At 38.1% G+C, this 12,341-nt stretch overlaps 1 protein-coding gene across 2 annotated transcripts; it reads left to right on the forward strand.

The window, feature by feature from the left end:
- Window positions 1-4,913: 4,913 nt before the first annotated feature.
- Window positions 4,914-5,972, forward strand: LOC101577465 (tudor and KH domain-containing protein-like). 2 transcript variants are annotated; one of them, XM_023721421.1, is made up of 2 exons: window positions 4,914-5,349; window positions 5,450-5,688. In XM_023721421.1, the coding sequence occupies exons 1-2, from the start codon at window positions 5,029-5,031 to the stop codon at window positions 5,594-5,596; spliced, it is 468 nt and encodes a 155-aa protein (XP_023577189.1). In that variant the 5' UTR covers window positions 4,914-5,028; the 3' UTR covers window positions 5,597-5,688. The 2 variants fall into 2 exon arrangements, with proteins under 2 accessions (XP_023577189.1, XP_023577188.1); XM_023721420.1 differs by having other exon boundaries at window positions 4,914-5,972.
- The last annotated feature ends 6,369 nt before the right edge of the window (window positions 5,973-12,341 follow it).

Genomic DNA, 12,341 nt, shown 5'->3' on the forward strand with positions numbered 1-12,341 from the left:
TATTTTTTTCTCCAACTCCACCTGGCCATCTAAAACTGACAGTCTGAAAATCAAAGTGTAGCATGCCAATGATAGCAGGAAATTAGAATTTTTGTGGGCCTTACACTTTTTCAGAGACATCTGCTTGTAGTCATCCTTATGGTCTCACTATTTCCATAGTTTTAGAACAACTATTTTCAAATTTTGGTCCAAAGCATGTTTTCTTTATTCCTGCCAATCTGTTTTTTAGAAAGTTGGACAAAGTGTTAAGTTAATATGAAAGAGAGCTTACCAAGATGCATAATCACAGTCAAAACTGGAAAATAGGGTCCATTTACTTCCTAAGAATCCCCAGAAATTTTATTCTTTCTCTTTTTTTATATCTGCCTTGTTTAGCTATTTTTGCCCTTAGCAAAATCTGTTCTTGAGAAGAGAAACACAGATGTAAGTACATGCCGTACACATTGTGTATATACAATTACTCCATTCACTTTCACCTTAATCTTTTTTTTAAATGTATTTTGGTTGTTGCAGCGTCTCACTATGCAGCTCAGACTCATAGTGATCCTCCTACTTTCAGCTTCCCCAGTGCTGGTATTACAGGTGTGCACCGCTATACCCAGACTCTGGCCGGCTCAGCCCACCCTGGGGAGGGGCTGTCATGGCACGTGGTGCCAGGTATCAAATCGCAGTCCCTGCACTCGCCGAAGCTTCCCTAAGCAGGAGATTTAGTCCACAGAGCTATCTCGCTGGCCCAACTTTTACCTTTATCTTAATGAATGTTTCTACTTAAAGTCTTTAAGAAAAATTTACAGTGCTAGGATGAAACCTAGAGCCTTGCACATACTATTAGTACTTTACCACTAAATCGCACCCCTTGCCTTCAAATGTCTTTTCTCTGATAACTAAAAATTAAAATGATTTTCATTCTCTATAAGATAAACATATTTTAAATATCTCAGTATCTCATCAGCTTTTAGATATAGGATAATTTACATCAAACATTGTGGTCAAAGTTTAGCTTTTTAAATCTTTTTATGCTAAGCATGATTTTAATCCCCTATATATTCTGTTCCATCGACATCATAGTCTAATGAAGGTTTCTCCTGTTCTTGACCACCTTGAAAATTCCTCAGGCCTCATGTTACACTGATCAGTGTCCTTTCTTCCGGGGACTTTCCTCCTGGCTCCTGTGTTCATCAGGAGAATCCCAAAGCTTGGTGAATCTGTACCTACAATGCTCCCATTCTTGTGATGCTTAGATTATGTTGGCATTCAGTGGAGAGGAAATGGCTATCCCTATTGTTGAGACACCATTTCATCCAGGGACACTAACATGATGCCTGTAGTGCCCTTATTTCTCTTCCTTCTGTGTATCCGTGTATTAATTCATTTAGTTTACAAACACAAACACATAAACAGACTAAGCCCCTGTGGAAATCAAATTTTTCAGTGGGTCTCTTAAGGCAATAGTTTCTGTCCTTGCAGCATTTACCAATTTGAAGAAAATAAACATAAAACATATAAAAATAGCTGTAATAAAAGGATTAATGTGTGGTTTTAGACTAGAGCACTGTTTGTGGCATAGGAGAAGAAACCATTACTTTTGGCTGACTGGACTTAGGAGACTTCAAGGACAGAGTTTTAGTAAACAAAGAGAAGAAGATCATCAGCCTATTTAGAGCAGACTGCATGAATAAAGTTGTGCGGTGGGGAGAGGTATGTGGAGGACAGGCAGGGCCTCTCATTCAGGGTTGGACCCTAGAGGAATCACAGCTAAAGAAAAGAGTAATCCTCAGTGCTAGGGAAAATCGTGTTTAAATTTGAAGAGTAAAAACAAAAGCAAGAACAAAAATCAGAAACAAAGACAGAAACAGGGCAACATACATCAATGAACATGTTACAGATTTTCAAAACAAGTACAGCTGATCAACGTTGGTTGATATATTGCCTATTTTTATCACCAAATCTTGTTGCTCAGATTAACAGATATAGTTATGTATGATTGAACATATGATTATCACTACTTGCTTTCAAGAAACCTTTAATTTTTGTTTTTGTCTCTCTTTTTCTTTTTTTGACCTTTTTTAAAAATTTATTTTGAAGAGAGTATAGTAATAACTGATATGACATTAGAAATGGTACACATTTAGAAGACCAAGATGACAGGTATTCAAGCACGGCTTTTGTATTACACATTGCTGTCCTCAATGCAATTGCTTAGATGCAGATATCTGCATACAGAGTTAGTCAAGGTGACATTAACTGCTATTGTCAAAAAAACTGATGGAAATTCTTAGTACAATCACCTCAGCTATCCTGTATATAAATTTGCATATTTCTCACTTCCTTTTCTCCTATCTTTTCTCCTTTCCCTCATCTTCATTGTTTAATCCTTAAGTTCCATTTCTTTCCATTTTAGTATATATGTTATACCCTTCAGGTTTTATTTCTTCTTTCAGGTTCTTACACTAGGAAGACAATATGATATTTACACATGTAGGTCTCATTTATTTCCCTTATGAGTATAGCCTCTAGTTGCATCCACTTACCTATGAAGGCTTTGCGTCTGAGCTCAATGACATTTGAATTTAACAGTTGGGCCCAAAATTTTTTAAAGAAAGCTAGTTATCATGCGTATGTTGTACTTACTTTAGCAGCAACGTGATCACCACAAGTTGCCCAGGATGCGTTCTACTGATTTCTGAGATGAGATATAATGTTTTCATCTCTTCTTCTAGTATAAAGGTATTATTTTGGAAATGAGAGTGGGATACAAGTAATGCATAACACAGCATTTTTCAAGTGGTGGGCATTCAAGGAATGCTCAGAAAAGAAATCAAAGAAATTTCTATAAATAGAAAAACTTTGCTTAATTTCACCATGGCTTGCAAAACTGTGTTCAACACAGCTGAGTGGTTTTATGCAATGCTCTGTAGAACTGCAATGTTTTATGGATCCATGAAGATGTGACCTAGAAAAGGCCTCACACACACACACACACACACACACACACACACACACCACCTCTTCAACTCAAAGACCTTGATTTTTCTGTGTTTCATAGACAAGTGCTCTGAAAAATATTCAGGAAGTGTTCTATGCCTCTTCACTCTGAAGACCCTTATTCTTACATTTATTAAATTTGTTTTTCTAAAAAAGGATAAACAATATTTTAAAAATTCTGAAATTTGTGATACTAATTCACTAATCTGATTAAGAAAGCTTTAAATTAATAGCACCAGAGAAGAAAAAATACGGTGAGCAATAGGAATGGTATGTAAATAAAGATTAGAATAAATTAATATTTAAATACATTTCAAGATAACTATCAGAAAACAAGAAATTCTAATCCTCTAAGACTTCTATAAGCTAAGATTTTAAACAATTAAAATTAAATTTTAGATGCTAGCAAGTAAATATTATCTCATGCAATGTACTGCTTCATAGTAGGGATGCACAGCTACAAATGCAGAAGGCAAGACTGTCTTCATTAGACAGGATCAGATTGTGATACACACCTACATTCCACCACTCAGGAGGCTGAGGTAGGAAGACCTCTGTGTTTGAGTTCATCTGGGGCTACAAACTCAGTTGAAGGTCAGCTCAAAATACATAGTAAGACACTGTCTCAAACAAATAAATAAACAAAAATAGATCTAATAGAAACATTCAGGTATTATACATCAATTGCTATTCTTAGGAAAATCTCTGAACTTGAGAATGGAGATTGATTTAAACATTATCTTATAAAAGTGAACAATAGACAGTTGGTCAATGCTTTTTCTTTGGAATGCTTCGAAGAAAAGTAATGATACACTTAAGTAAGCAGAAAGAAAAAACCTAAGAGAAAATTTCTGCAAGAGAGACTTTCAATAATTTTAAGAACCAGATGGAAATAATAACCATATAAACACTAGTTTGGCCTATGGAAAGAATTTGGAAGGAAAACATAGAGACAATGAAAGCTGAGATCATAAGTAAAAGTGAATATAGAATGAAAGCAAAACTGTCTATAAAGGTTGAGCCAAAAAGCATACTGGCCAAGTGCCATTAATTGGAAGAAATGAAAAGAAAACTTTTGAACAAGTTTCCTTTTTCTATCATGTTTAACCAATAATTGAGATGATTTACGATAATGAAGGTTAAGGCAAACATTTCAAAGTAACTTATTACTAATAATGGAATATTATTCATTGTATCCACTAGATGTGATTTGAAGCATGCTTTCAGTTCATCTTTTTAGTACTATGATAAACACATAACAATGATGCTCTGCTTGTGGTCTGAAAAGGTGAATGATGCTCACACTGTGTTTTTTCAGTGAAAAACAACAGGTAAGGACAAGTAAATGTCACCTGTCCTGCACATTTTCCTTGAGCATCTCTGGCTAACTTTCTCAGGGGAATTGAAAATGCCTAAAACCACAGAAGCAGGTAGGTCTCTCTGGCTTTGTCCTGCCTATTTCTCTCACAAGAGAGTCAAAGAAAGTAGAATTCTTTTCCCCTAAAGCACAAGAAATCTAGGAAGATGATGCCATGACCTCTTCCCTCCCACTCCAAAAATTTTCAGGTAACAGCTGTCATATCTTTCACCCTATGGGGAGTACCTGTTACACAGGGAGACAGGAAAGAGTCTGAAAAAACAGGCCTGAGTCCCCATGCCTTTAATTTATTAAGTTAAACCACCCTTTTCCCACTCATGTTTATCCAGCATTATCTATTTCTTTCACTAGACTTCACACACACAAAAAAAATTTAGTTTTCATTGGGTCTGAGTTTAAATTTCTAAAGACTCCTGTGTCACATAAAACATTGGTTAAATCCATGTTATCCTTTTCTCTTCCTAATCTGTTTTTAACAGGGGTATGGAATGGTTTGGATGTGAAATGTGCTCCCAAACTGTATGGACAGGGGAAAGCGGGGGCTGAAGCGCGGCCCGCGGGCCGAGTCGCGGTGCTGGAGGGAGGAGGTGGTGCCCGGGCCGAGGTGCGGTACCGGGCGCGTGAAGACGGACGCTGGAGGAGCGGATGTAAGAGCACAGCAGAAAATGTCCACTGAGCGAACTTCTTGGACGAGCCTGTCCACGATTCAGAAAGTAGCCCTGGGCCTTGGGATCCCAGCCAGTGCTGCGGTTGCCTATATCCTGTACCACAGGTACAGGGAAAGCAGAGAAGAACGGCTGACATTTGTTGGAGAAGATGACATCGAGATAGAGATGCGAGTTCCTCAGGAGGCTGTGAAGCTTATCATCGGGTGGCAAGGAGCCAATATTAAACAGCTGCGGAAACAGACAGGTGCTCGGATTGATGTGGACACAGAGGATGTAGGAGACGAGCGAGTGCTACTTATCAGTGGTTTTCCTGTTCAGGTGTGCAAGGCCAAAGCAGCAATCCATCAGATCCTGACAGAGAATACCCCAGTGTCTGAACAGCTCTCAGTGCCCCAGAGATCTGTGGGCAGAATCATAGGGAGAGGTGGCGAGACAATTCGTTCTATCTGTAAGGCCTCTGGAGCCAAAATTACCTGTGACAAAGAATCAGACGGGACGTTACTATTATCAAGGCTTATCAAAATCTCAGGAACACAGAAAGAAGTGGCAGCAGCCAAGCATTTGATACTGGAGAAAGTGTCAGAAGATGAAGAGCTTCGCAAGAGAATCACCCATTCTGCAGAAGCCAGGGTCCCTCGCAAGCAGCCAATCAGCGTGAGGAGAGAGGAAACCCCGGAGCCAGGTGGTGCAAGGGAGCCTGCTTCGCGGAAAAAGGCCGGCTCGGGCAGCACACATGCTGCACCCCTGGCAGTTCCTCCCCACAAAGGAGTCGGTGACTCAGCTGTTGTAGGACCAAAAGAGGGTTCTTGGGAGGAACCTGATAACAGCTGTCAGAAGACCGGAGTCCAGGCCAGTCCAGAGAAGTCCATTTTTGAAAGTATGTAACAAAGAGGGAGCGTATTAAGCATGTGAAAGATAGGAGTCCTGGTTTAACTAACCCCAAATAGCAATATAAAACTCTATTTTTCTGATTGGCCATATAAGTCATAGATAGTAAGTTTCTGGTGAGTTTTACTTAGATTAATATTAAACATTGCTATTTTTCTGAATATAAGCCAGCTAATGGCAAAAGAAAGAAAGATAGAAATATGCCAACACAGGAAACTAGTGCGTAATACATCAAATAATTGAGTTTATGTTTTATTCCTCCTTAGACATTTGTTAAATAAATTCTCAATCTGAAAAAAAAAAAACTGTATGGACACAGAAGGTTTGAAGGATAGGGCCCAATAGGAGGTCCCAAGATCAGTTGAGGTCATGGTCTTGGAAGGTACAAAGATATGCCTCATGAGATTCTGGTTAGTTCTTTGAAGAAGGTTTTATACAAGCCTGAGGCTGACCTCATCCAGTCTGTCTTCCTGTTTGTTAAATGTCCTTCTTCATAAATACATTCCACCATCTACCATGATGCTCTTTTCAGAGGTTGTGCCATGCTATTTGAACTGTAAATCTCAAAAACTATGAGCTAAATAAACCTCTTTGCTTTAAAGTTATCCTACCGCAGGTTTTCTCTTTTTTATGAATTTAGAACAAGGCCTAAAGGGTGTACAGAGTGTACAGGGTCTCACTACATAGATTGGACTTGTGATTCTCCTGTTTCCAGCCTCCCAAGTGCTGGGAATACAGGTGCGCTCCATCTTGTCCAGTCTCAATCGCCATCTCAGCATGCCCTGAGAGTAGGACTGGTGCGGCATGCCGGGGATTGAAGCCTGGCCACTGTGTTCTGCCAAAGCAGACAATTTAGTCTGCTGAGCTATCTGGGCAGCCCTATCTCAGGTTTTCTGTTAATTATTCTGTTAGCGTCTCACAGCTAGGGACAGAAATCACTTTACCAGATTTTGCTGAGATGTAAGAGCAGAATATGAGCCTCTTTCACATGATACAGAAGGAAAAAGTGAATATAAGTTTGACTAATTTCAAACAAAATCACTATGTTATTTAGAAAGGTACCTGAGGAAAATAATTTAAAAGGAAAGATTTATTTTGACTCATAGTTTCAAAGGTTCCTGGTCACTTGGCCCTTTTGATTCTTCACAGTTAGTGAAGCAGTATATGACAGAGGGAACTGCTCACCCTTTGGCATTCCGGAAACAGAGAGGAAGCTAGAGAAAAATATGCCCTTCAAGGTTATCACCTTGTTGGGTCCTCTCCCTAAAGTTTCCAGCATCTGCCAAAAATCAGGTCTTAAATGTATGAATTTGGGGAGCATGTTTAAAATTCAAACCATAATGATCACATTTTGTTCACTCATTGCCCTTTGCATTTGACAGAAAAAAAAAATCACTTTATAAATGTTCATGGTATGGGGATGTCATTCTGAATTAGCTTACCTGTCACCTGACCAAAAAGGTGGTGACAGGACTAGTACCTTTCTATTAAAACCCTACAGTCAGCATTATAGATATTGTTGTAAAACTGGAAGACATTTTGCCAAAGAGACTATATGGAACAAAGGCTAAAGACAAAGAGCTCCAAAGGCTCTTCTTTCACTTGAAGAAGTGATCCTGTAAGCTGAAATCAAAAGTAAAAATTCCCTGTCAGTTTTTATCTGAGCCCTAATCTATAAACACCTGGAAACACCAGAGAATTTCTTTAGAAGAGTGCTTTTCTTCCGATGGCCTGAAAGTGAACATGGATTCAAATCCTTACTCTGGTAACCTGCAGGCATTATAAAAGTTCACCTTCCTGACTAGAGAGCACAGAATGTGTTATCATATATATTCTTTTTGAAAGCCAAACCATTCTACTTCTTGGACCAAGCCTGTTCTCATCTAGTAAACCACTAGTGGGTAGGGTCCGACTCTATGTGGTTTGCTATTACAGGCATTTTGTGAGTTACAGTTCCCAGTCTTTGTAGGAACAAAAAATGAAAACTCAAAACTGGTTGTCAAAAAGTGATTTTCACAGGGTCATGTAAGTTCATTCCACAATATTTACTTCTCATTCAAACCAAAAATATATGTCTTCTTATTGAAATTTAAAATTGAGTATGATTAAGGTTTACATTTTTAGTTTTAATGCAATTTAAATTGAGAAAAATGTTAGAAAATAGTTTTCCATTCTGCATCTATAAAAGAAAGTAATATCTGAAGCAATAAAAACACAGTGCGTGTGTGTGTGTGTGTGTTTCTGGAAAGGAAGTAAATTGTTTTGAGTAGATTTTTCAGAGATTCATGACTCTCAAAGGTCACGGCTACTCATAAGACATGCTTGACTCTATTCTGTTCAACTGTCTAATAATATCCGGTTGAGCCATGCACATCTGCCAGCACATGACCACTTCTGACTTAGAAAACAGCAAGCATTAGCTCAGCCTTCCAAGGCATGTGGACTCGCCGTGGAGTGTGGATTTTACTTTTCAAAGGATGATTGAACAAAGATCAATGCTACCGAACTGGAGCCAGAGTTAAGTTTAAAGAAACATTGGTATTCTGAGATATGACATATAAGTGTATTAGATGAAAGATAACAGTAATAAAAGTAAAGTCCTACACTGAGTGGCATAAACAAGGATTTCCAAGCTTAAGATGGCAAAGATATGTAAAAGAAGTGCCATAGATATGGATGAAGACAAGTTCAATATAAGATAACAACCTGACAAGGCTAATGCAATTTTAACACCAGACAATCTTAGACTTCATTATTTATTATCTTGATGTGCTTCCTGTGTTAGGTATGGTAGATTTATTTTGTCATTTAATTTCTGCAACAGCACTCTGAGGTAATGAGCAATGGCTTCATTTTACAAGTGATGAGACTGGGCCTAGAAAAGCTATAGCTAGTAAATGTCAGTGAGAGAAAAATGTAATAATTATTATGATTGTTATAATTACTACAAATACAGTAACTGTACTGTTTGTTTGTTTTCTATGTTTTAGGGAAGGGTCTACAGGGTGTTCAGGGTCTCACTACTGGATCAGACTCATAGTGATCCTCCTGTTTACAGCCTCCCAAGTGCCAGGATCATAGGCACGACCAGTCTCAATCACCATCTCAGTGAGTTCCGGGGGCTGGCACGACAGGCCAGGGGATCAAACCCCTAGCCCCTGTGTCTGCTTGCAGGTGCTTTAATCCACTGAGCTATTTGGCAAGCCCTTGCATTGTTGATAATTATAAAAATCCTGGTAGGTACATATTGTCATTTTCATTTTATAAATGGAAAAACTGTTAGATTTTATCTAGCTTGACTAATGTCCTCAAACTTTAGGTACAGAAACAGCAGCCTTAAAGTTTGTAACCAGTTTCTACAAGCTTGTACACTCACATGTTCAGTGGTGATTTATAAGAAAAAGAATTAACAGTGAGCTCTGATTTTTATTTACTCATGTGCGTACATCCAATTCTTAACAGTGAATGTGTTACTTGAGGCCTAATAATGCTAAAAATGAAAGCTGCTTTACCCTTTCTCATTACTTAGTCTACTTATTTTTTAAAAATGTTGTAGTTAAACTAAAGTTCTAACACGGTACTAGAAGTTGATGCCTGAATTTCCTAGTAGTCAATAAAGTGTGAGGGAAAAGATGACAAAATCTAAATTTCATGGTTAAAAAGGAAAATAATGAAGCCAGAGTAGTCATCTGCCCTGCAAATGTGCAAGCCCAGCTGGACTATTTCTTTCTGCAAAAGCATGGGAGAAAGGATGCACTGCCACCTCAGTGTTCCTCAGTGAGCAGAAGTCAAGACTCAGGTGTGTTGGTGCTGCTCTGAAGATCAGTCAGACCAATAGCGGCCAACGTGCCGTGCCTGTGACGTAGCTACCGGGAGCTTCAGAAGCACTGGCAGGTGGAAGGCTGTCTAGCCACAGAGAGACAAACCCAATGATAATGTTAAGTACGTGAAGGAGGATGGAGGACAGAGGAATGAAAACATCCAGTACGAAGGTCAAAGAGAAGTAGGAAATTAAAGTCAAGAAATGAGGAGGAAGCAGCAGAAAACAGGCGGTGAACAGGTGGGGGTGAGGCAGGAGGAACAGGGAGAGGACAAGAAAGGTGGCAAAGAACAGTGAGGGGTAGAGTGATCTGTCTCTCTCCACACATCCTCTCCAGAGGAGCAGCTGCCTCCGCTTGGGCTTTTCTTCCAACTTTTCCTTCCACCCCTTGCCTTTCTGCTCCATTAGTTCTCTTTGCTCTGTCATTTCCTGCTTTGCTTCATCAAACTGAGATTCCTTTTGTCCTATGAAGCCTAATAATCACGTAGGTAGGAAAAGAGGCTATGGTAGAAAGAAGAGGAACAAGGCGAGGAGGTTAAGAAACTATACCACACATTTCTAATAAGTTAAAAATTTACAAATGGAACTATAGATAAAGCTTAAGCATACTGCATGGAAACGTAGGTAAAGTTTGGAAACTCTCTAACATCAGGTTAACCTAGCTCTTCATTTTTCTAAGGTTTCATGAACAGGAAAGTTTGTAGTCACTACTTGGGTTGAGATGCATTCATAAGAATATGTTTAAGGAAAATCGACATGTAATTTATGCCTAAATCTCCTGGTAAAATCATAAAATCAGGATGCATGGATATTAAGGGAGTCATCAACAGATTATAATCAAATCCAATGTCCAGGATTTTTTTTTATACAAAGTGAATAAATAACGGTTTCTGCAGTTTTAAATTGTAAAAAAGAAGTATCAAAAGAATAATATTTTGTGACACATAAAATAATGAAATTCAAATGATAGAGTCCAAAGAAAGAATTTTATTGGAAGACAATCACATTATTCATTTATATATTATTTGTGGCTACTTTCATTCTACAATGATGGTTGTAAAAAGAAAATAAGAGATTGCCTGGTCTATGGAAAGCAACATATATACTTTCTGTTCCTCTACAGAAAACTTTTGCTAGGCCTTGATATAGAGAATTACTTATTGAAAGTGAAAAATCTATTTTTCTATATTGGTACAAATATTCTGAAAGCAATGAGGTGTTTTTCTTAGGAGGCAAATTCTTTCAGTGTCCCTCCTAAATTCCTCACTCTTTTTGCTCTGTTACATTGCTGTTCCCCCAAAATAAATCTATAAATGTGTCTGACTTTGCAGTTTTATTTATTTTTCTTTTGTTTTTCATTTTTTAATGTTTGGCATAGGATCTCACTGCACAGCTTAGACTCATAGTGATCCTCCTATGTTTAGCCTCTCCAGCACTGGGATTATAGGCATGCACCACCACGCCCTGACTTGGTCACCAGCTCAGTGTGCCCCAGGGGCAGGGCCAGTGTGGCATATGAGACTGGGGATCAAGCCTTGGTCCCTGGACTTGCCAAAGCAGGTACTTAGTCTGCTGAGCTATCTCGCCGGCCCTGACTTTGCAATTTTAAAGGGGGTGGGGACAGGCATTAGTTATAATACCTCAGATTATCATCCCGTTATCTTTGCTACTTAGTAAAATAAGTATGGTTAATAAATGACAATAATAAGTGCATCCTGTGTTTTGCTTCTTATGTTCACACTTTTTTTTCTGTAGACTTCCATACAAACAAACCAAAGGAAAAAATATCTTCTTTAGATAAACACCTGAGAAAATAAGAAAGTCCACTGTTAATTATTCAGCTCCTGTTCTATTTTTTTCTTCACTGATAAGGTCCTTTCTGAATATCAAGCAAAATAGGTTCAATGAAAATACATGATAACCCTCAGAAGACCTTGAGCTCATCATTTGGAAGAATGTTGGCACCCATACAAGAAGGCGTTGCCAGACAAATCAGCTACAGTTTCAACACACACGAGCTTTTAATAACATTGTCAAAAAATGAAAAAGCCAGTTTTATAACTTCAGGAAAAAAAATATTGTTTAACTGTGTGGTTTTTGTGTGGCTTACCAGTTTGGCAGGAGATCACAGAAATAAACAGACACTTAATCTGATAATCTTTTCAAAAACCTGGTAGAATACTACAATAAAAGTCACTTTAAGAATTAATCAAGAAACCATGTAATTCTGCACATAGTTTTAACTGTAGTTTCAATACATAAGTAATATTTTTTATTCTTTGAAATAGTAAAGGTTCATTATCATTACAGCACTAAATACATTCACAGGCACCCTTGTAAAACTTTCCTTTTTATCAATGAATTTATCAGGTTTTTGAGGGTAAAACTATTATCTCTATATAGATAATCAAAATCAAAGTATAGTAGAATGAGAGTTAAAGATCATTTTTTCTCTCAGTGTATTTTCTGAGTGATTGTTGCATGTTATCAATCCTCTATAATACTGACAGAGGTGAAAGGGCTGGTCTATTAAGAAAGATAAAAATAATCACTTATGATAACCATAAGTGAAGCTACATTGGGTGGCCCAGACGCTGTTTTA

This window comes from Octodon degus, unplaced genomic scaffold (assembly GCF_000260255.1).
Source record: "Octodon degus isolate 3935 unplaced genomic scaffold, OctDeg1.0 scaffold00082, whole genome shotgun sequence".
NCBI lineage: Eukaryota > Metazoa > Chordata > Mammalia > Rodentia > Octodontidae > Octodon > Octodon degus.

Excerpts from the sequence above, each read along its gene's own strand:
- LOC101577465 (XM_023721420.1), top strand. The coding sequence starts at position 5,029 with ATGTCCACTGAGCGAACTTCTTGGACGAGCCTGTCCACGATTCAGAAA.